Below are 22,612 nucleotides of genomic sequence, written 5' to 3' on the forward strand. Positions count from 1 at the left end.
GGGGGGGGCAGGATCTCCGGCATGCTGCTCCCTGTAAATATAGATTTCCAGAGTGGAGGTGGTGGCGTTCAGGGACAGGACCAGCTGCTGACTTCAGTCCAACAGATTCACCAGTCAGTTTAGATGGCAGTCTGCTCTCTGATGAGCTGATGCCTTCCTCACAGCCAGGAGACGTAGCTCGTCCCATAAGGTGATTAAATCGGTTTGGATTTGTAAGTCGTCCATCTGGGTTTGATGTGAAATAAAACCAGAATTCTCTGAAACACTACCAGGCCCCGTTTCTCCATCCTGGTGTAGCTGTTTCTGGTTTACATCCCGCTCCTATCACATCACAGCAAAATGAAACAACCGAAGTCACACCAGATATACCGTCAGGACTGTTTATAAGCTCCGGAAAAGGACAAGTAGCTCTTATGACCACCAGTCAAGTTGGTAAAACTTCCCACTGAGCTTCCACTCGTTCCATAAAGACACCAGACTTCATACAGGAGACCTGCAGGTGGTCTTTTAAAACATGTTTATGGTTCGCATCGGTGCTAAAGGCCACAAGCGCTGTGCCGTCACTGGGAGGAGAAAGACGAGCTGCTGGAGGTCATAAGGGTGCTGAGACAGCAGCTTCAAACCCTCCATCTGCAGCTCCTCCAGCGGTTTGCTTCGTCATCAGAAGACGTCTGATTCCACACCAGGTAAGATTTCTTCATCACATGTTGACTTTATTATGAACATGTGTGTAGATATGGCTGTAAGTAAATGTATATATGTAGGATATCTGTGTGGATGTGTGTTTATGAATGGAGGTATATGGAAATGTGTAAGTGTAAATATGTGAATGTAAATATAGATGGTAAATGTAAATAGTATGTTGTGACGTGCAGGGGAAGTGTTCACTTCTTCCCACTCCTTTTTCCAACTTCTTTTATCTCACGTATTTATTTATTGAATTGATGAGGAATTATTGTTATTAATATTTGATTATTATTATTTTAATTAGAATGTATATACGTGTGTGTATGTACATATGTACACATGTATGTATAAATAAACTAACTACGATTAACATTCAGGTTCAATCTGAGGATTTGAGTCGAGTCTAAACTTGAGCTGCTGTTTGTCTCCAGATGAAGGTCAAAGAATAAAGTCCAGTGTTACTTTTACACCTCAGAAGCCGAAGTCTGTCCCACGGAGGCCATGTTTTCTCCCAAGTTCTACGTCAGACAGGTGGGCGTGGCTTCCATACCTGCAAGGTGAGGACCAATCAGCAACCTCTGGTGGTTAAAAGTAATTAACTGCAGTTCCCCCTTCATCCACTAGGGGCTGCAAAACAGAGCGAATCCCCATAGACTCCCATGTTAAAAAGACCAACTTCACAGCAGGAATAAACATGTTTACAGCAGGAATAAACATGTTTACAGTAGAAATAAACATGTTTACAGCAGGAATAAACAGGTTTACAGCAGGAATAAACAGGTTTACAGCAGGAATAAACATGTTTACAGCAAGAATAAACATGTTTACAGCAGGAATAAACATGTTTAAACATGTTTACAGCAGGAATAAACATGTTTACAGCAGAAATAAACATGTTTACAGCAGGAATAAACATGTTTACAGTAGAAATAAACATGTTTACAGCAGGAATAAACATGTTTACAGCAGGAATAAACATGTTTACAGCAGGAATAAACATGTTTAAACATGTTTACAGCAGAAATAAACATGTTTACAGCAGGAATAAACATGTTTACAGTAGAAATAAACATGTTTACAGCAGAAATAAACATGTTTACAGCAGGAATAAACATGTTTACAGCAGGAATAAACATGTTTACATCCTGGTACTAAAATCCATTTTGGGTTTAATAGGTCAGGTTTAATTTGGGGTGATTTTTTTTATTTTATTTTATTTTATTTTTTTAAACTCATCCGTTTAGATGTTCAGTCTAAAAATTTGGCATAATTAGGGGTGTGTTCCTCTGATTTACAGGTACCCGATGTCGAGCAGCAACAAGGCAGAATGTAGAACTGCAACTTTTAGCCAGCTAGTAGCTTGACTTAGCTTTAGCCTCTATTAGGTGGTTAGCGCCTTTTAGCTCCAGGCTAGCTCGGTTAGCTCTTAGCTACAGACAGCTCGTAGTTTTATAGTTGTCAGTCATCCCCCCCCCCCCCCCTCCCCTCTCAGCTCCACCTCTTTGCCCAGTTTTTGTATTTTCCAGGAGCGACGGCAGACATGATGCTGCCAAGATGGCGACGGTATGGAACCGCCCACTGAGCTTCAGTTCAGCTTTTCAGAAATCTACGGGTGACGTCACGGAGTCGCCGTCCATCTGTTCACATACAGCCTACAGGAGAGATGTAGAGGACTACAAGTCTACATCACAAAAACCAAAACCTGGTTTTACCTTGTAGGAGGCTTTTTTTAGTCATATTTCCTCCACAATCCACATTATTTTTAAATAAAATTAACATTAGCAGTTAAAGAAAAACACATTTTAAACTATCTTTTTAATCTTTGCATATTATTTTTCAGCACATAAAACGTTAAAGTGTTTGTTCCATCCAGTAAACTGCGAGCTTCAGATCGTCACATCCAACATACTAACAGCTACATGTACTCTGTAAGCTGCGCTGAGACTCAACGAATGTGTGTGTAGAGACCGTTAAACATCCCGACGCTTCTTCTCTCACTCTGGAACCGTCAATCATCTCTATAAAGAGCTCCAGATCTCAATCTCAGTCAATGTTTGGCCGCTGCCACCCAGGGGAAAGTAAGAAGGGCAGAGTGGCGTTTAATCCCCTGAAAACATTCCAGCTCTGAGTAATCAGACCAGGTGACCGCGGCTTCTTCGCATCTGTCACTGCAGAGCTGCAGGACTCCTGAGCTGTTGGTGATGTACATGTTTCACAGCTGCTAACGAGAACATATGTGCAAATAACGGGAAATTATGAATCGCCGGGCGTGTACGCAGCAAAGCAAAGCAGGAGCTGGACGGGTATTTCCATCACCTCCTGCTTCGCATCCTCCTAAAATGTCAGAGTGTCGCCTTACAGAGGTTTTATTTTTAGCTGGGGAGGGGGTTTCGTGTGAGCGTTGACGCTCCCCTCTTAGTTTATTGCCTGGCTGACATCCCGATGAGCGCAGAATTCAGATATCCTGATGCCTTTTTTAAAAGAAGGTAGGTGGAGTCTTCCTCCTTTCCCATTTCCAAACCCGGGTTGGGGTCACAGCAGTCGGGTGTCACCACTCTCCGGTCTCCCTGCTGGAAACCCCACCGATACTCGTCCAGGTTCCCAAGCTAAACCACCAACCTGCAACTTATAAGTACATTTTAAAAGTTAGAACCCAAGTCTTAAAAAGCTGCAATGGATCAGCACAAGTATCGCACGGCGGGGGTCCAAGAGAAGCTGGAGATCGTCGGGGTGGAGGACGAGTCCGGGAACCCCATCAGCGCCCTGACTATCCTGTCTCTGCTGGAGCGCGTGGCCGGCATCATCGACAACGTCCAGTCCTGCCAGCAGCGCATGGAGGAGCGGCAGCTGGAGCTGGAGAACAACATCCAGACCATCCAGGGAGACGTCCTGAAGCTGGCCAAGGACCACACGGACACCAGCGGCACGGTGGAGAAGCTCCTGCAGAAAACCCGCAAAGTGAGCGCCAACGTCAAGGAGGTCCGGGCACGGGTGGAGAAGCAAAACGTTCGGGTCAAGAAGGTGGAAACGACGCAGGATGAGCTGCTCACCCGCAACAAGTTCAGAGTGGTCATCTACCAGGTGAGGAGACGGAACGTCCCGACGTGCTCCGTGTTTCCCGACGGTGACGTCGTTTAGCCACAGCAGTGTTTCCGGTCCTCAGGCCGCCCGGCTCTGCATGTTCTACACACCTTCCTCCTACCAAGCAGTCAGGTTACTGAACGTCCTTTACTTCATTCAGGTGTGTTCAGGGTTGCAGGACCGGAGCGGAGACACGGATCTACAGCTACACGGTTTGGAAGCTGGTCTTTAATCGACCAGGACCCGGTAGTCCAGGCCAGTCGACTCGGTCCTGCAGCTTTTAGATGTATTTTAATCATGTTTGCTGAAAAAGCGAAACATCTAAAGCTTGCAGGACCACCTTTATGGAGGAGTGTTAAGTCAGCCTGCCTGTTTCTGTCACTTCGTTCGTGTTTTTCATCCCATTTTTAATGAAAGCTTTAAAATACGCTTCTGGAATAACTCGAACTGATCAGAAATGATCCAGACGGCTCTCTGGAGGTCGGTTATAAAGACATGATGGTTTATGGGCCGATCTCTAAGGTTATTGAGGTGATATCTGGTTAAATAAGTATAAATTCTACCTGTAGAAACCATATCCCGCTGTAACATCGCCACACTTCTGGTTGCTGTTACATGTTTATGTTCTTTATATTCTGTTTATATAATGAGAGTGCTGTCTGTCAAGTTTTTTTTTTTACTGCATGTCTTTTAGCTTTATCCTAAGATTCTGTTTTTGACAAGCTTCTATGTTCGATGGCAAGAAAACTGTTTCTGATTCTGATCGACTGATCAACATTTATTATTTTCCAAAAGAAACAAACCAACACAAAGTTTTTACAAAGGTCTTTTCCTTCGAGCAAACTTTAGTGTTACGGGAAAATCTGCTTATAAGAAAAGAAATTAAAAAGACAGAAAATGAGTGGAAATCTAATAGGTCAGCTCCTGTTGGGAATATTTCAATGTTTTTTTACTCAATAGATATAAAAACAACCATTTTTTTCTCAGAGGTTATGAGTTCAGTGTCCGGATGTGATGAAGGGTTACACGCAGACTACTGTTAAATGATAAAATTCCTGAAAAACCATCATTAAATTGGTGAAAAGTCGTTAAATTTTCCACTCTGGATTACTTCCTCTTCTACTGCGACGACCAGATCAGCTTTTCTGACATTTTTATGGCGTCCAGAAAGCTAAACTCGAGCATAAATGTGAGTTTAGTTGATGAAGGAGGCTGTGTTCGTCTACGAGGAGCTGGACGTAATTACCAAGCAACAAGAGCAGAATTTAAACATCTGACTCACATCATTAAGAGATGGATGCTCGGTGAGAGGCTCGAGTTCAAACCCTTAGAGCCACTTTCAGGTTCTGGCAAAGCATCCTCTTTATGTTGAGAGGACACACTTTCATCCCCGAGTGGCGACGGCTTTAATCCGGTTAGCAGAAACACATGAAAACAAGGTGATTCACTCATATTTTCTTTCATTTGGATTTATTTTGGATGTTTTTCCCCAACTGTCTGCATGTTTATTCCTTCCCAAGGAATCGTATTCTGACACGAAGGCTTGGAAAATAAAGTGTTACTCTGTCTGATGGTGAAGCAGAACCGTGCTGCGGCCTGTAAGGCTGTGAAGGACTCGGAGGCACCTGTGCTGATTGCTGAGAGGGCTGCCGGAGACGGACGCGCTTTGTAATGGAAATAAATTGGAGCGCTGTGGGTTTTTCTGAGGGAGCAGTTGGTCAGATGATGGACAGAAAAAGATGTTGCTCTGAACCGAAGCATTTTTAACGGTGATCAAAGACAACGCTGCTGGCTGCGAGAGCTCGGCTCTGGTTAGACGGGAGGAAAGCTGTCAGATTTTCAGTCTTGGCATGAAAACCTTCGACTTGGTCGCCGTTCTGTCTTGGACAGTTAATTGGTTTGATTGGGTGGCACTAATGAGGGAAAAGTGAACAACTGGCATTGTTTGCAAAGCTTTTAAAGGAAAGTAGACACTAATGAAACAGAAACAAGCTTCATTGTGATGCCATCTTTCTCACAGGATGGATGGAGATTCCTCTCAAGACAAGCTGCATTTAAATCATGTCTTTTATGTGGCTTTGATTGGACCTGGATGGCGTTCAGTTTGTCACAAAGCGTTCTTCAGATTCTTACCTGTTAGCTTAATTAGAAACTTGTATAATGTAGGTTATCTCTCCTTTTTACTTCAACTATTCATTCATTGAAATTAAATGTTTGTTTTTTTTTACCATAGACTGTATATAAAGAGATGGGCGGAGCCTCCATGACGTCGCCCGTAGGTTTCTGAAGAGCTGAATTAAAGCTCATTGGGCGGTTCCTACCATCACCATCTTGGCAGCGTAGCGCATGTCGTCTCTCCGGGAACATGCATAATGGGCAAAGAGGTGGAGCTGAGAGGGGGGGCTGCGAGCATGGGGGTGGATGATTGACATCTAGCAAACTCTGACCTACCTGTATCTAAGAGCTAACAGGAGCTAACCAGCTAACAGAAGTCAGCGGGCTAAAGCTAAGTCACGTTGTTCACTGGCTAAAAAAAACGAAGTTGTCCTACATTCCTCCTCCTTGAAGCAGGACATCTGGTAACTGTCAATCAAAAGGACAAGCCCCTAAATATGCCAAATTTTGGGATGAAATTACTTCGAAGCGGAGGAGTTTGAAAAAAAATTCACTCCCCCCCCCACAGTTGTCATGAAGGTAAACCTGACCTATTAAACCTAAAATGTTTTTGTACCAGGCTGTAAACATGTTTATTTCTGCTGTAAACATGTTTGTTCCTGCTGTGAAGTTGGTCTTTTTAACATGGGAGTCTATGGGGAGTCGGTCTGTTTTGGAGCCCCTAGTGGATGAGAGGTGGAACTGCAGTTTATATAGGCTTCTCTTTTAACCGCTGGAGGTTGCTGCATAGTTTTTACATTAAAACTGAATCCTAATGTCATATAATGAGGCATTATAAATCTAAAACTCCCTCCATGCTGTGCTTCAGCGCCTCCGCGTAGGTCCTGGTAACCATAGCAACTCACCTTTTCACTTCAGAAAAACTTTTCTTTATGTGAAAACTGTCAAGATTCGGTGAGGTTCAGGTACAAGAACTTGGTTATGTTTAGGAAAGGAGGTTAGTTACCTTAACAGCGATGTTGTAACCAGTGTGACCACAAGAGATATCTTCTGGTCGTGGCTCCTATACAGCACAAAAACTGTATAATCTCATTTGAGTTAATTGGTAGTTCCGTTTTAAATGTTGTCATACGCCAGGAGGTTATAGTTCAGTTCTGCTAGTTGTTCTATGCTACTTGAGGTCATGAAGGAGGCTTAAAAAGTGGCGTTGCAGCAAATAGCAGAGGTCATTGCCGCTACTTCATCTATTGTGGCTTTTTCATTGTTCCGTTTGTTGGTCACGCCCACAGACTGTGCATGAAAAGATGGGCGGAGCCTCCATGACATCACCTGCAGGTTTCTGGGGAAATTAATTGAATGGGCGGTTTCCATTGTCGCCATCTTGGCTGCAATAACGCGTGTTGTTACTTTGGGAAAATATAAAAGTAATCAAAGAGATGGAGCTGAGAGGGGGGCTGTGAGCGTGGGGGGGGGGGGGGTCGGATGTCGCAGCTGCAGAAAGTAGCTAAACTGGATATGGTAAGGAAAAAAAAAAATTTTTTTAAAATGGCTCCAATGGGCCTCAACAAGTGTTTTATTATTCTCCATCTTTTATCAGCAGTTTCAGTGTTGTTGGACCATGAAGAAATACATTTTTTTTAAAAATTACTTTAACCTTTTGGTGTTGTTGTATCTGTTTGGTCATTGACCGGATTGATTAGATATTGAGTTAAGTTGAGTTATTGAGTCTTTCTTTCTTCATGGAGATAATTTTTTTTACATCTGGAACAAATTTAATACCCTTTTTGGTCATTAAAGGACAGAAAAGTCAGAATTAGCCAAATAAACACTGCAGGTAATTTTTAACAGTGTTTTGTTTAAATGTATTCGTTCACATTACTCCTTATGAAAACTACTGAAAGTAAAATTATTTAAATTGCAACATTTAATGGAAATCAGTTTTTATGATAAAATACGTTACTTTCAAAGTAGCACGTGATATCCATGTGTGTGTATATATACATGTATTTTTTTAGAACCTTTTTGTCGCCTAAGCATCTGAAAAATTGTACATTTTATATTCTATGCATGATGCATCAAAATTAGATTTGTTGTTTTGATTATTTTGAAAAGACTGATATGATGTGAAAATAACTCATACACATAATTTTTTTATTTATTTATAAAAAATACAGTTAAAAGGTTAAACTGACAAAGTTGGTGTTTTTCATGAGGATATAAGTTGATAGAAAAAGCAGAAAATCTGATCCGATGTCATCTTTATATGGCAGTTTTTGTGAAAGGACATTTTTCCTCTAATAATCGGAACACCACGTTAACTCATCGCTTCATTAAGAAGCAGCTTGTATGAAGTTTCCGACAGTTTTTCATTCATCATGTGTAGACATTAAGACGTAAAGACATATTTTTAGCTTGACATCATCGTTAGGTGGAGCTCGTACCAGCGACAACTCTAGTTTACTTGTTTATTTTCCTTTTCATAACTTATACATTTATTACTGTTGAAATGTGCAGATTTGATCAGTTAATGTATTTTTATGATATTTATTTACTTTTTGCAGATGTAGTACTGGTTTTTAATGCAGGCTGAAACTGCAAATTCTGGTGCTGATCCAATACCCATAAATTTGGGACAAATATCATCAATCTGGATACATTTTACTATAAATTTTACAGTTGCTGATGACTTTGTCATTGTTTTATTATGATTATAATCATAATTAACCATGGAGGACAAAGATTTTTGTGAAATAACACGTTTTTTAGAACTTAACTAGTGTTGGTTCGCTCTCATCCACATTGTTTGGCTTTCTACCCCTGATTGCCCCTGCAAGGAAAACATTGATCTCATCTCTTTGGTATCGGTACTATCAATATTTGGATCGGTCCGCTCAGCCCTGCTACGTTGTTTCCTTCTTAGCTTCTAGCTTAAAGATGCATTTGGGGGAAATTCTGATGCTATAGACGACCTAAAATTGATTTAGTCCATTTTCTGTCTGCAAACTGCAGTCGACGTTTCATGAAAACGCGTCTGAAAATCTTGTAAAAGTTGACAATTCCTGTCCTGACTGAGACCAACGCTTGTCTTCACGTGCAGCTCTGCAGAGACGCCTTCCGCGGTCAGAAAGAGACGCCTCTGTCCTGGATAATGTCCGGACTTCAGAATAGAAACCAGAGCTGAGCGTCCAGCTGACAGCTGCTGTGGCTCTGTGACAGAGGAAGCTATTCTGGGATCACAGCATTCTTCCTCGCTGCCAGCAGGGACAGGCCATAAACTGCTGTCGCCCTGAACCAGGATCTAAGATGGCAGCTTAACACAGAGATCAATATATATAGAGAGAAGGGTGTCAATCACCATGACCTGCTGCTAAAAACAGCTGAAACTGAAAAGGACATCTTTGTCTGCTGATGCTTCTGGCCACCAGGGGGCAGCACACTTAGCATTAGCCTCTAAACTTGTATGGATCGCACATAAACACGCTGCTAGTTGGTCTCTTTAAGGCCTCGTCCACATGCAGATTTTAACTGATTAGGGACTGAGGAGATGGATGACTGAAGGGTTTTTACTCCAGGAAACTGAGGATGTTTGTGTTTCTACAGCAACGTGTGACAGTTTTGTTGCCCCATTCAGAAATATGTGGAACAGTCTGGGATGTACTCGGTTGTGTTTCAGCTTTTCTCTGCCGAGGAAGACAGAAGTCAAAGAAAACATGGAAGAAAGTCTGTTGCAGCTGATGTCTGAGCGTCTTCTGTGGTTTGTCATGAAATGATCAACATTCTGCCTGCATGTAGGTTCATCTTCATCATCCATGCTCAGATGGATGCAGACAGACAGACGGACCTTCTGTTTCACTGAGAGAAGAGCAGAAAAAGGGAAGAGAGAAGGAAGTTGTATGAGGAAAGATGAGATGAAGCTTGTGATTGGAAGTGAGGAAAAGATGGATGGATGGAAATAAAGACAGGAAGGATGAATAATGCAGTTCGGTTCAATAAAACTTTCTTCAGCCTGAAAGAGTCGATGTTGCAGAACAGATGAGAGGAATGAACAGATGATAAAGAGGTGGAAAGCTGAATGTAAAGAGACAGATGTGGTGAAAAGGTGAAGCTGGTTATCAGTAGGCCTCATGAACTAGTTAAGTGACTGTCCTCTAACCCGTAGGCCACCTGTAAGCTACCGGTAGGCTAACCACAAGCTACCCGTAAGCTACTTGTAGGCTAACCGCAGGGTACCTGTAAGGTATTTGTAAGCTAACCGCCGGCTACCTGTAAGCTAACCACAGGCCACCTGTAAGCTACCAGTAGGCTAACCGCAGGCTACCTGTAAGCTACCCATAGGCCACCTGTAAGCTACCAGTAGGCTAACAACAAGCCACCTGTAAACTACCAGTAGGCCAACCACAGGCTACGTGTAAGCTATCTGTAGGCTAACCGCCGGCTACCTGTAAGCTAACCGCTGGCTACCCGTAAACTACCCGTAGGCTAACCGCAGAATACCTGTAAGCTATCTGTAGACTAACCGTAGGCTGCCCGTGAACTACCTGTAGGCTAACCGCAGGATACCTATAAGCTACCCGTAAACTACCCGTAGGCTAGCCGCAGGATACCTGTAAGCTATCTGTAGGCTAACCGCTGGCTATCTGTAAGCTACCAGTAGGCTAAGCGTGGGCTATCGTAAACTACTCGTAGGCTAACCTCAGAATACCTGTTAGCTATCTGTAGGCTAACTGCTGGTCACCCGTAAACTACCCGCAGGTTACCCATAAACTACGCATAGGCCACTTGTAAGTTTCCAGTAGGCTAACCACAAGCCACCCATAAACTACTCGTAGGCTAACTACATGATACCCATAAACTACCCGTAGATGAACCGCCGGCTACCTGTAAGCTACCCGCAGGTCACTTGTAAGCCATCTGTAGGCTAATCACAGGCTATCTGAAAGCTACCAGTAGGCTACCCGCAGGCTACTTTTATGCTACCTGTATGCTAAACTATTTCTTTTAATTGAAACATTCATAAACATCAAGTATACACGTCTCTTAGAACAGGTTACGAGCAGAAACTCGGTGTGGACGAGTTCTCTCATCTTTCGACATCCATTGATAAGGTAAATGTCTGTGCATTAAATCAAACGCATTAATCCCCATAGCAACCATTATGTTTTGAAGAAAACATGGACGCACTGCAGAGAAATATGGTTGTTAGCCCATAAGATGTTTTTATTTCTGAGCTAGTTTAAGTCGCTAAAATGAGGGAAAAATGACATAAAGCACAGCTGCTTACTGTTCGACTGATTTTATTGCAGGATTTTGCAACAAACGTAAAGGAATTAATTTAAATAAACTTTTAAACAAGGTTGTCTGCTGTGAATCTCTTTTGTGACCCAGAGTTCAGTCATGACTGGTTCATATCGGACCGTACTGGACCGTACCGGCTTATTTTCACCCCTACCTTTAGGTGATATAGAGAAGTTTTCCAGCATTTATATCATCCAGGAGGTTTCCTGTTCAGCACCAACATGAAGTTTTTATTTAGAGAAGGGCTGGACGATACTGCAAATTAAATACCAATCCGATACAAAGCAAACTAAAGATTTCACACTCATTTAAGAATGTTTTTTCCTTTTAGTTATTGATCATGAGTATAATTATAATAAAACGATTACAAAGACTTTCGTTAAAACATTTTTTTGAACTGAATGAATGAAAATAACTGTTTTACACACTTGTTTGAGGAAAAATTAGCAGCATTTTACCCCCAAATCGTTCGGCAAGAAAAATATCAATCTTATCACACTGGTGTGGATCGATACCAATACTAGTTTTGGTATTAATACTGTCAATGTTTGGATCAATACACCAACTCTACCTTGTGGTAAATCTACAATAAGTGATCCATAATCACACCAGCATTTATCATATTTTCATCATAAAAAGATAAATATAACTTTACTGTTGCTAACAGACCTCAGAAATGATGAAGTCGCCACCTGTCAAACTTTTCACCAATCAGAAGGCTTAAATTGACGGTAATGTTTAATCAGGAGCAGCCAAAGATCAATAGTTAGCAGAGAAGATGGAAAATAATCATCCTCTGTGACTGGATTAAGCCAGGAAGACGTTTTGATGCCAGTTTTGCCACTTTCTGATCTTTGATATGGCTAACTGTTAGCATTGAGCTAACCTCACCTCAGATCTGCATCATTAGCCGACACTGCCTTTGGGTCCAGGTTTAACCCAGCCTGGTCCGGTCTGGCCACCTCTCGGCTCCCCTGCAGAGGAGACACTCTCGGTGTCGAGTTTCCTCATGACTGATGTGCTGTTGGTTATTCTGAGGCCTCCGTTCGTCTCCTAATATAGAGCTTCAGCTGCACTCCTTCAACCAGGAAGTGGAGATGCTTTGTTAGAGACGCTTGTCCCCGCAGGCCGAACCGTGACGCTGGGCAGTAATAAGAACAAGAAAAATGGCTCCACCTCGTAGCCTGGGGCCGCTTTGCCTGCCTGGGCTGCTCTTTGCAGAGCTAGACGTCTGAGGACGATGTGTAGTTTTGCAGAAGTTAATGGTTTGTAGTTTGGGATGTTTCTGCTGTTTGGCAACAAGAGATGAGCGGCGACAAACGCCTGCAGACGGTAAAGGTCGTCAGAAAGCTGCAGCAACCCTGGTGCAAGCGTTGCTTTGCATCATTAAGGCAACACTGTCTGTAAAACTCGAGCTGCATGCCGGCGAGGCTGCAGTCTGGTGTTGCAGCTTTCATCTAAGTAGCAGATATTTAACGAATAAACTGCTTTATTTCCATCAGTCTCATTCTGCTAAACATTTGTTCATGTTTAGATTTTTTTGTTATTTTGTGTAAATCTTTAGTTTTATAAGGCTGTTCTGCACAGTGGAGTGGTGGTTAGTTCTGTGGCTTCACAGCACGAAGGTCGCTGGTTCTAGTCTCAGCTGGGGGAGGGAGGGTTAGAATGACCGCCATTCTGTGTTGAGTTTGCACGTTCTCCCCATGTAGTCCAGACATGCCTGTTAGGTTAACTGGTTTCTCTATGGAGTGGCAACCTGTCCAGGTGTACCTGCCTCCCGCCCAGTGATTGCTGGGATAGACTCCAGCTTACTGCGACCCTTAATCGGACCAAGCGGTTAAGAAAATGGATGGATGCTCTGCAAACTGTATCTTTATTTGTTGTTTGTCTTTGCAGACATTTTGCTCTTCGTCTCCTTGCAGATGTTTTCAGTTTCATCATGTTTGGTTTTGTGTCTTAATTTAAAATACAAGAAATCTGGTCATCATCTCCAGCTCTGAGTGTGAAGAGGCTGGGATGGGAATCAGCACCTCCAAATCTGAGACCATGCTCCTCAGCCGGAATAGGGTGGATTGTCCTCTCCGGGTCGGGAGTCAGGTCCTGCCTCAAGTGGAGGAGTTTAAATATCTCGGGGTCTTGTTCACGAGTGAGGGAAGGATGGAACGTGAGATGGACAGACGGATCGGTGCGGCATCTGCAGTAATGCGGACTCTGCGCCGGTCTGTCGTGGTGAAGAAGGAGCTGAGCCAGAAGGCGAAGCTCTCCATTTACCAGTCGATCTACGTTCCTACCCTCACCTATGGTCATGAGCTGTGGGTCGTGACCGAAAGAAGGAGATCTCATATACAGGCGGCTGAAAGGAGTTTCCTCCGCAGTGTGGCCGGGCTCTCCCTTAGTGATAGGGTGAGGAGCTCGGTCATCCGGGAGGAGAACAGAGTAGAGCCGCTGCTCCTTCGCATCGAGAGGAACCAGTTGAGGTGGCTCTGGCATCTGGTCAGGATGCCTCCTGGACCTCCCTGGTGAGGTGTTCCAGGCACGTCCCTCTGGGAGGAGACCCCGGGGAAGACCCAGGACACGCTGGAGGGATTATATCTCTCGGCTGGCCTGGGATCGCCTCGGGATCCCCCCCGCAGAGTTGGCAAATGTGGCTGGAGAGAGGGAAGTCTGGACTTCCCTGCTTAGGCTGCTGCCCCCGCAACCCGACCCCGGATAAGCGGCTGAAGATGGATGGATGGAACATAAGAGTGAAAATAAATGCCACTCATGAGATTAAACATAATCAAATATCATATTAATGAAATTCAACAATAAAAAGTTTTAATACAATTAAAATATAAAAGCAAATACAAAACAATAAAATGTATAATGTAATAAATGAATAAATATATAATAAAACAAAACACAAAAGAAAAAAACCTGTAGCTCTGCATGTCAAGACCCACGTCCATCTGGATCCAGCAGTCCAACAGCACCTTCCTATCACATCCTTTACTGTTTGATTTCATGCTTGTGTTGCTCTCACTCTCATATGTACGTCACTCTGGATAAAAGCGTCTGATAAATGACCATAGAACAGAATATATAGTGCAATGTGTAATAAAATGTATGCATAAATATTAGTAAATATTTCTGAATAATCCTATAAAATAGACCAAAAGACGTGAAAATGAAACAGTTTGCAACAAATGTGTGACGACATGCAGAGTTTAGTCTGTCAACACAGGACGTGGCAAACAACGCAAACGTTAAGTTTCTTCAGAGATTAATGGAGGAGCAACGTCGCCTCCCGAGTGTCGGACACGTTCCTGAAGATTTGTCATTTCTTTAACCAGTTTTCAGGGACAGTTCTCTAGAATCCTTGGAGATGTTTCTGTCTTTCGTTCCGTTCTCTGTCCAGATGATCCCAGCTCGTATGATCCCAGTAATGCCTCAGTGATGTTGAGGTCCAAGTTCTGGGGAGGATCCAGCTCTCCGTCTGACCTGATCTTCTGTCCAGTTCTGGGGTCATGTGACATACCTGGTTCAGGTCTCTGCTGGATTTCACATCCTGACTCTTCTTTTCTTTCCCACATGTCCAGTTTCTGCTGAGATTTTCAGTCTCCAGCTGACAGAACCACCTTGCTGCTGCTGAAATCCTGTTTTCTGTCGGTCAGGCTGCCTGATCTTTGCTGCTTTTCACACATGAAACTTCACAAACGGGAACAAAGATGGATCTTAGTTCCTCTGGATGAAGTCAGGAACAAGAACTGGACTGAAAAAGCAGAAAACGTGAAAAGAAAATGTTTGAGAAAGCTGCAGAACTGTTGAGGAACATTTCAGAAGGTTACAGCAGAGCCTGACTGCTACAACAAGTCATTTGGACTTATTTATTGTTTTCTTTTAGAGTTTTAAGCTCCTGTCATTTATAAAACTGTTAATGTTTACGTGCGTAACAGGCCCAGTGATTTATCGCTCTGTGGTCACATGTCAGGGTTTGATCAACAGTCTGTGTGTGTGGTGTGTGTTCTGTCTGCTTGTTAATAAAACAGGAGTCTCTGAACTTTCCTCCCCTCATCACCGCTCAGGTTATTAATACACACTCTGACCTACATTCCTCGTCTCTGTAATTATTGTGTCATTCCTCGAGTCTGGATGTTCTCCAACGACTCTGGTCTGATTAATGAGCATGATCATCGCAGGTGGCTGCAATTTAAGTACGATTTATTGGCTTTCATGTCCAAAGTCACCTGTAGGGCGCAGCAGGTGGGGCAGGCCGGGGAGGACTTTCCTCCAGCAGCTCAGTCATGTTTTAAAGAGAAAAGGTGAGGAAATGTACTTAATGTTGACTGGCAGGACTTGGATTGAGTCTGCAGGACTATAAACAGCAGATGGTGTGGTTATTTCTGCTGGTCTCTTCCAGGTGTCGTTCCCACCAGCAGCTTCCCGTCTGAATGAGCTTCAGTTTTTCCTCGTTGGTAAAAATAGAAACGTTTGATCTGACGACGATGCCTGCAGGTCAGCTCTGACGGAGCATCTCGGGGGAATATCACGTTTTCATTCTGAGCTGGCTTCGGTTTAATGAAGGACTCGGTAATTTATCCGTAATGGATGGAGCAGATATCTGGATATCCGTTCCAACCGTGTGCGAGACAGACGAGCCGTCCTGTGAGAAAATGACCTCCTGCAGCCTGACAGTAAAAGCTGATATAAAAAGAGCAAACCTGATACATGATAGGTGACGTTAAAACCCCAGCAGAGGCTGAAAGAAACTGAATATTTGGGGAATTTAAAGCAGAAATGACTCTAAAATGACTTTGTAAGGGCAGAAGTTGATTCAGGTTCAGGATTGTTGTAGCAAAGGAAACAAAAGCAAAGTTTCAGACATACTAAAGACACTGGTTCATAGCTAGCATGAATGCTAGCTTCTGTGTGATTCCGTTTGTAGCATGTTGCAACATTTTTAGCTAGTTTCTGTCTAATGCTGGTATAATATGAAAAATATGCATTTTAACATAACTGCAGGAGAAAATAAAAACTGACGTTGTTGGATGCCGTTCAGCTGTACAACATTTGTTACAATATTTCACATCATTAACAGGTATATTTGTTTTGACAATGTTGCCTCCATCTGTTCAGCAGTCGGTGGACACAGACTGTCCTGGATCTGTTTTTGCTTTGTTTCCCATTTGAATACAGATAAAATACTTTTAAATATTGGATTATCACACTTTGTTGCCCCGTAACGATTGGTAATCCATTATCCATCTTAATCCTGTCTCTTCTCTGAGGTCTCTCCAGTCAGTAAAAGTCGGTCCATGTTGATGCTCTGTCCTTTTTATTTTTTCTTTTCCTCTCTTCCTCTGAATATGTCGTCTTGCATTTCTTTGATGAATCACCAGCGTGTTGATATCCAGTTACTAGCAATCGACACGGTGCCTTCAAGCGAAATGCAGCTTTAAAGTGATGCTCCAGACTGGAAATAAGAGTTGTGAAACATGGTTTTTCAGTGTTGAGATGCCGCAGCACAATAGTCAATGAATGAATGAATGAATGTCAGCTTACCGTCAGAGTGGATCAGAAACAGTTTTAAACGACATGGCTGGCCAACGCCTGGTTGGCAAAGTTGCATCTGACCAAACCGTAAAACGTCAGAAACAATATTGGACAGATTAGACCAAAGTGGACTATGATTGGACTATAAACACATGTCCACGCTGTCCACAGACAATTAACAGATTATAATAAGTTTAATTTGATTTGTTTAATTAAATAGGACTGAGCATATTAATAATTGTAAAATACTGCTGTGAATATGTCAGATTTAGTAGATTTCTAATTTCCATCCATCTTCACCCTGGAAAGTTTTTCTCTAAAACTTTGTTTTTCATGCTTAAAACAGTCTGCATGTGGACAAAAGACTACCCCTGTATGTACTGAGACAGCCTCAGTCCATGTCTTCTGAAACAGGTTCACTTGTGGCGTCCCCCAAAGTTCTGTGTTGGCTTCCTACTTTTTCTTTATCACAGGAGGAGGAATAATTATCTGGACACCTTGCAGCCATTGAGTGGACCATGAATGCTCTGGTTATTATAGTATTATGGAGTCAGATGTGAGTATCTGCTGGAGCCTCTGGTTATATTCAGATCATTTTAAGTCCTGGTGAATTCCTGGTGAATTTTTTAATATGCTGATATGTAAAACCAAAGAACTGGGTATCTTCCTTTTTTGTGACAGTGTAGTAAAAGCAACAAACCAAAGTTGTGGATAATACTGGATGTTCTGTTGTTTTACTGCATCCTAATGATCACATTAAGTCTGCAGCTGGAATAGCTGGATAAAACTCATCTTTCTTTTTGTTGTTTCAGGGCGATACTGAGATCCCCTCAGTGGCTGTCACCAAGTCTCCCAAAGGACCTGGCCTGGAAGGTTTGGACATTGAACCTGATGCCTACAATATCCCTGCTGACCTTTCCTCCGACGAGGAGTACCTCAGCGTGGAGGAGGCCGACCCTTCGAGAACCGCTCGCTTCAAGAAAACAATGGTGAAGAGCACCGAGACCCTGAAGGCTGCCTTCTCCAAGGAGAATATGAGCAAAACCAAAGGCACCCTGGGTACCAAGTTCCACAATCTGGGCGAGAAGGTCATGCCGCCAGAGCGAAGGGAAAAGATGCACCAGGCCGGCGAGCGGCTGAAGCAGTCCGGCGAGCGCCTGAAGGAGAACATAGCCAAGAAAGCGCCGACCAAGGAGACCTTCCGCATCAAGCTGAAGAAGGAGAGGGCCGTCGCCGAGGGTCAGGAAGGCGCCGAAGGCCAGGCTGAGGCCGAGCCGGGCACCAAGGCCAAGGGGGAGGAGCCATCAGAAGGAGTGGCCTACACTGAGGTCGCCTTGGAAACCAAAAGGGAGGGTCCCATTGAGGAGGCGGGTGCTACCAGGGTAACAGAGGACAATCTCAGGAAGTAAATAAACTGAGCAGGAAGTCGACACAAAGAGAGGGCGGGACACTGTAAAAACAAGGGCTGCCATTCGTCTACAACAATGACAATTGATTTTGTCTCAACATATTAAAAAATTGAAGAAATTGGTTCTCAATTTTAAACGGTTATTTATCAAATACTCATTATTTCAGCCTTCAGATATTGTCTGTGGTCTTTTAAACAACTTGATCAACAAACTGAGACAAATTCAGGATTAAGGTCCCAAAAAGAGTCAAATTTGAGATTAACAGATACAAGTTCAGGTTTGTTCCCACACAATGTCTGGAGGGAAGAGCGAGATGACGAGCAGATAACAGAACTGTAAGAAGGATGCTGAATGTTGACATTGGTGTAATGCACGTTTATTCAGATGTACATACTTGTACAAACTGCCAAAACTAGGAAGGTGAAATTGGTTTCAGCTGGTCTGGTGGTTGGAAAGAAAAACAGCCTCTGCCTCAGACTGGTTTCTGTCGCAGAGTAAAACACCAGCGAGCGCTTATAGGCAAAGAAATTTAACTGCAGCGGCGTCGACTAACTGTGATGCTGCGTTTGAATGATGCGTGTTGCTCCAGCTCAGCTACCATGTTTACAATGGGATAAATGTTCAAGGCAAATATTCATTATCTCGTAGCGCACGTATTTCCATCCCCAATGTCAGAAATATTGGCTGTTCCAGGCTCCTCCTTTAGTCCATTTATACTCAATGGAGAGAGACAGTTTCATCTGTCTGCTATTTGGTCTCTTTTCAATGGGCTAAGGTTCATCACATGATGCAGAAAACGGAGTAATTCCACCTGAAATTGCAGGGGGCAGTGTTACATTGTGTAGGTGACACACAAACAGTGAGAGAAACAAAGTAGAAAATAACAGAATGGCCAGAAGAAGATGACACAGAAACCTCCAAATAAAAGACACAAGAATAAAATGTAGAACAAGTTTTGAACATTAAAAAACAGGCTGGTTTTATTCTTATTCCTCTGGTGTTTTTACAGTGGTGCATTACCGCTGCCAACAAGCAACCAAAAAGTAAAGCCTATGCGAAAGTGCCAAAAAATGCAGTTCCACCTCTCATCCACTAGAGGCTGCAAAACAGATCAAATCCCCATAGACTCCCATGTTAAAAAGGCCTATTTCACAGCAGAAATGAACATGTTTACAGCAGAAATAAACATGTTTACAGCAGAAATAAAGATGTTTACAGCCTGTTACAAAATGTTTTTTTTAGGTTTAATAGGTCAGGTTTACCTTCATGACAACTTTGGGGGGAATTAATCTTTTTATCACTCAAAATTTGCCATAATTAGGGGCGTGTCCTTTTGATTGACAGGTACCCGATGTCCCGCTTCAAGTCAGAAGAACGTAGAACAACCGCGGCTTTTAGCCGGTTAATAATGGACTTAGCTTCAGCCTCCATTACCTCCATTAGCTGGTTAGCTCCTGTTATCTCAGATAGCTTTTAGCTGCAGGCAGGTCGGAGTTTGCTAGATGGCGATCATCCACCCCCACGCTCACAGCCCCCCTCTCAGCTCCACCTCTTTGCCCATATTTGTATTTTCCGGGAGAGGCGACACACATGCCTCTGCCAAGATGGTGATGGTAGGAACCGCCCACCGAGCTTCAATTCAGCTCTTCAGAAACCTACAGGTGACGCCACGGAGACGTTACGTGGAAGTGAACTCTGAACTCAGCACTGCCCACTAGTGGATGAACTGACTTAGCCATGGCAACATAAAAGACAAATTAAAGTATGAATACGGCAATGTAAGACGTGAGGGAGCAGAAATGAGCCTTTAGGATCAACAAAGAGGTGAATTTAACCAGTTTATTCCAAATTTTTCCAAAAAAAACCAAAATAAATTTAATTATTTAGAGTATGGCTTTTTTCATTTCATGTTCATCACGTGAGTGAAAGTGTTTTATACCCCGTAGTAGTTGTTGTCGTTCAGAAATCGCACATACAGACTAATTTTACACATTTAAAAATACAAACACTGACATGCAACTTATTTTCAAGTATGATCTAAACTTGGTCTAAGTAGGTGTCTGGACTTAAAGGTTCAAAGCTTCCTCTCGAGATGGGATTTTTTGTATTTTTCTGCATTTTAAAAGGAAAAACTGGAAAGTTCTTAGAATATCCAATGTGGGTATGTCTACTTGAGGTCTTTGACTTATCGATCTGAGAAGGGTGCATCTTGACACTGCAATCCATTGAATCGATGAAAGTTTCATGACTTTCCGTACAAAAAAGTGCACCATCGTTTGTTTTTCAAGGTAAAATCTCTGAGAACCATTTTTCATTTGCCCCAGTAGGGAAAAAAGAAAATACAGTCACACATAAGCTGCATTTCCATAACAAATTTACACAAAATAAAAGCAATATTTGTAAGTTTCCACAAACGATTTCCATTGAACAGTGTTAAGTGCAAAATCCTCAGTTCTTGTAAAATCTTGTTTGGCTGAAGAGAATTTTGCAAAAATTGCAGCTCATAAAAGGTACCCGTGCAGCGTTATTTCGGGGTTTTCTACTTGCTGCAGAGAATTTACAGCCTTTCTCCCTCATTTCCATTTCTAAATTCTGAAATTCGCTTACTGGAAATGAACTGGTCACAACCCCTTACGTCACATCAAGGGACGCGTTCATGTGGAAAAAAGGTGTTTCCATTTGACTTTTGCGATACTTTTCTATACTGAAATGTCCTTGAAACCACCTCACGAGAGCATAAAAACGTTTTAGCAAATCTGACTTTTTTTTATTAAAATGTAGGTGTTTCCTTTAGCATTTTGCAATATTTTGTTTTTTGTACAATTCTATGTGATGAAATGGAAATGCAGCTATGGATGCATTTGAACATGTGAAACTGCAAAAACACAGATTGTCTTACATACGATCATTTAAATCCACATGACAAGAAGAAGGAATTCCAACTGCTGGATCTCTTCTTCTTGTCTTTTGTTTCTATAACATGTTCTTCTGTGTTTTAATTTGACGAGTGACGACATGACGCCGTGGCGTAGCTGAAGCGTCTATCGATATCCAGCTGATATGGATCAGGGTCCACTGAACCAAACCGTCCTGAACCGAGCTAAACCTCGAGATTTAAAGTGGTGCCGGCGATACTGCAAATTTTGGTATCGATCCGATACCTCGTAAACCCAGAGTCAATATCGTAGATTTTGATACTTTCTTACTTTAAATTTCACAGTCAATCAATGAATTTGTCTTAAATTATTGATCATGATTATGAGCATAATTATTTTTTGGCAGAACATTTTTATTAAACTGGCAGAGCTGAAAATTTCAAATTTAAGCTTTTTCTTATTGTAAATTACATAAAATAACATTAACAGTGTAATTAAATTATAAAATAACTCAGTTTTTCCCTTTTATCACACGATTGTTTCAGCAGTGCAAAGTAGCTAAACAAATGCAAAATCTACGATTACTTTTTTATTCACATTTTTTTTGTCCCCAAAACCCTCAAAGAAAAATATCGATCTCACCACACCATTGGTATCGATATTTGGATCAATCATAGTTTTAATGGCTAAATCACCTGTTTTACTTGTCATTAAGCAAACATCACTTTTAGGCTTTTTTAAGTCTAAAGGATCTAAAACGTCTGATTGTTTTAAGCTGTGTAGAAAACACCATATGACAACATAATGCTAGCAGCAACATTTACAGTTATTCTGATTAAAAAGTGATCCACACTGGCGTAAAATGTTCTTTATAGTTAATCCTTTGAGAAATACATGTACAAAATATTTCTGTTAATGAAAGTATTTTATGAACTTTCTCTTGTAAAAGTTTAAATGGGTTCATGTGGTTTTTATCGTGGGTTTTCAGAGCTTTTAGCTCATTTAACTGTATGGATGTTGAGTTTTTGCTGCTTGTTTCACAGTTTCTGAGCAGGAAGGGATCAATGAAGGAAGATTTCAGTGAACCCTCCTTATACTGCAGTGCACCGTCTTATGAAAATACACTTCCTTTTTGTCTTTTCTTTCATATTTTTCTGATCTTGTGCTGCTGCTGGTGGGTAAATTTACAGCTTTAGCTGAAGGCCTTTGGGTTCAGTTCCTTGATTAGAGTTCAGCTTCTAAGTTTTGTTTTGCTGTTTTTACATCGACAGTCAGAGCTAACAAAAAAAAAAAAACAGCTGATTGTTGCTGAGTTTTTTTCTTTTTGCTTTACTCACTTTGTTTTGATTTTGTATAAATAAAGTTCACCAGACATAAAATATCACAACCACTGCTTATGAAGTATTTTTTATTTCATTGAAAAAATTTCTCGTCTTCATTTTCTCAAATGAAGCCATTTTCCACCAGACAAACCTGATTTAATGAAGCAAGCGGGTCAGAACCTTCAATTGGACAACTGGTCATTTTTTGGTATTCACAGGTTTTTCCAACAAAATCCAAATCAAATCAAACTTTATTTTTATAGCACTTTTTGTGCTTAAAAACAATACAATGTGC

The 22,612-nt window shown here is 42.0% G+C and overlaps 1 protein-coding gene across 1 annotated transcript; it reads left to right on the plus strand.

Moving 5' to 3' along the window:
* Positions 1-3,193: 3,193 nt before the first annotated feature.
* On the plus strand, positions 3,194-22,382 carry cavin4a (caveolae associated protein 4a). The gene is made up of 2 exons (XM_079243536.1): positions 3,194-3,768; positions 17,523-22,382. Exons 1-2 carry the CDS (start codon positions 3,361-3,363, stop codon positions 18,117-18,119), a joined length of 1,005 nt encoding a protein of 334 aa, XP_079099662.1. The 5' UTR covers positions 3,194-3,360; the 3' UTR covers positions 18,120-22,382.
* Positions 22,383-22,612: the final 230 nt, after the last annotated feature.

This window comes from Telmatherina bonti (genome assembly GCF_933228915.1).
Source record: "Telmatherina bonti genome assembly, chromosome: 7".
NCBI classification, from domain to species: domain Eukaryota; kingdom Metazoa; phylum Chordata; class Actinopteri; order Atheriniformes; family Telmatherinidae; genus Telmatherina; species Telmatherina bonti.

Excerpts from the sequence above, each read along its gene's own strand:
- cavin4a (XM_079243536.1), top strand. The coding sequence starts at position 3,361 with ATGGATCAGCACAAGTATCGCACGGCGGGGGTCCAAGAGAAGCTGGAG. Across the intron at positions 3,769-17,522 it reads TCAGAGTGGTCATCTACCAG|GGCGATACTGAGATCCCCTC; the intron begins GTGAGGAGACGG and ends TTGTTGTTTCAG.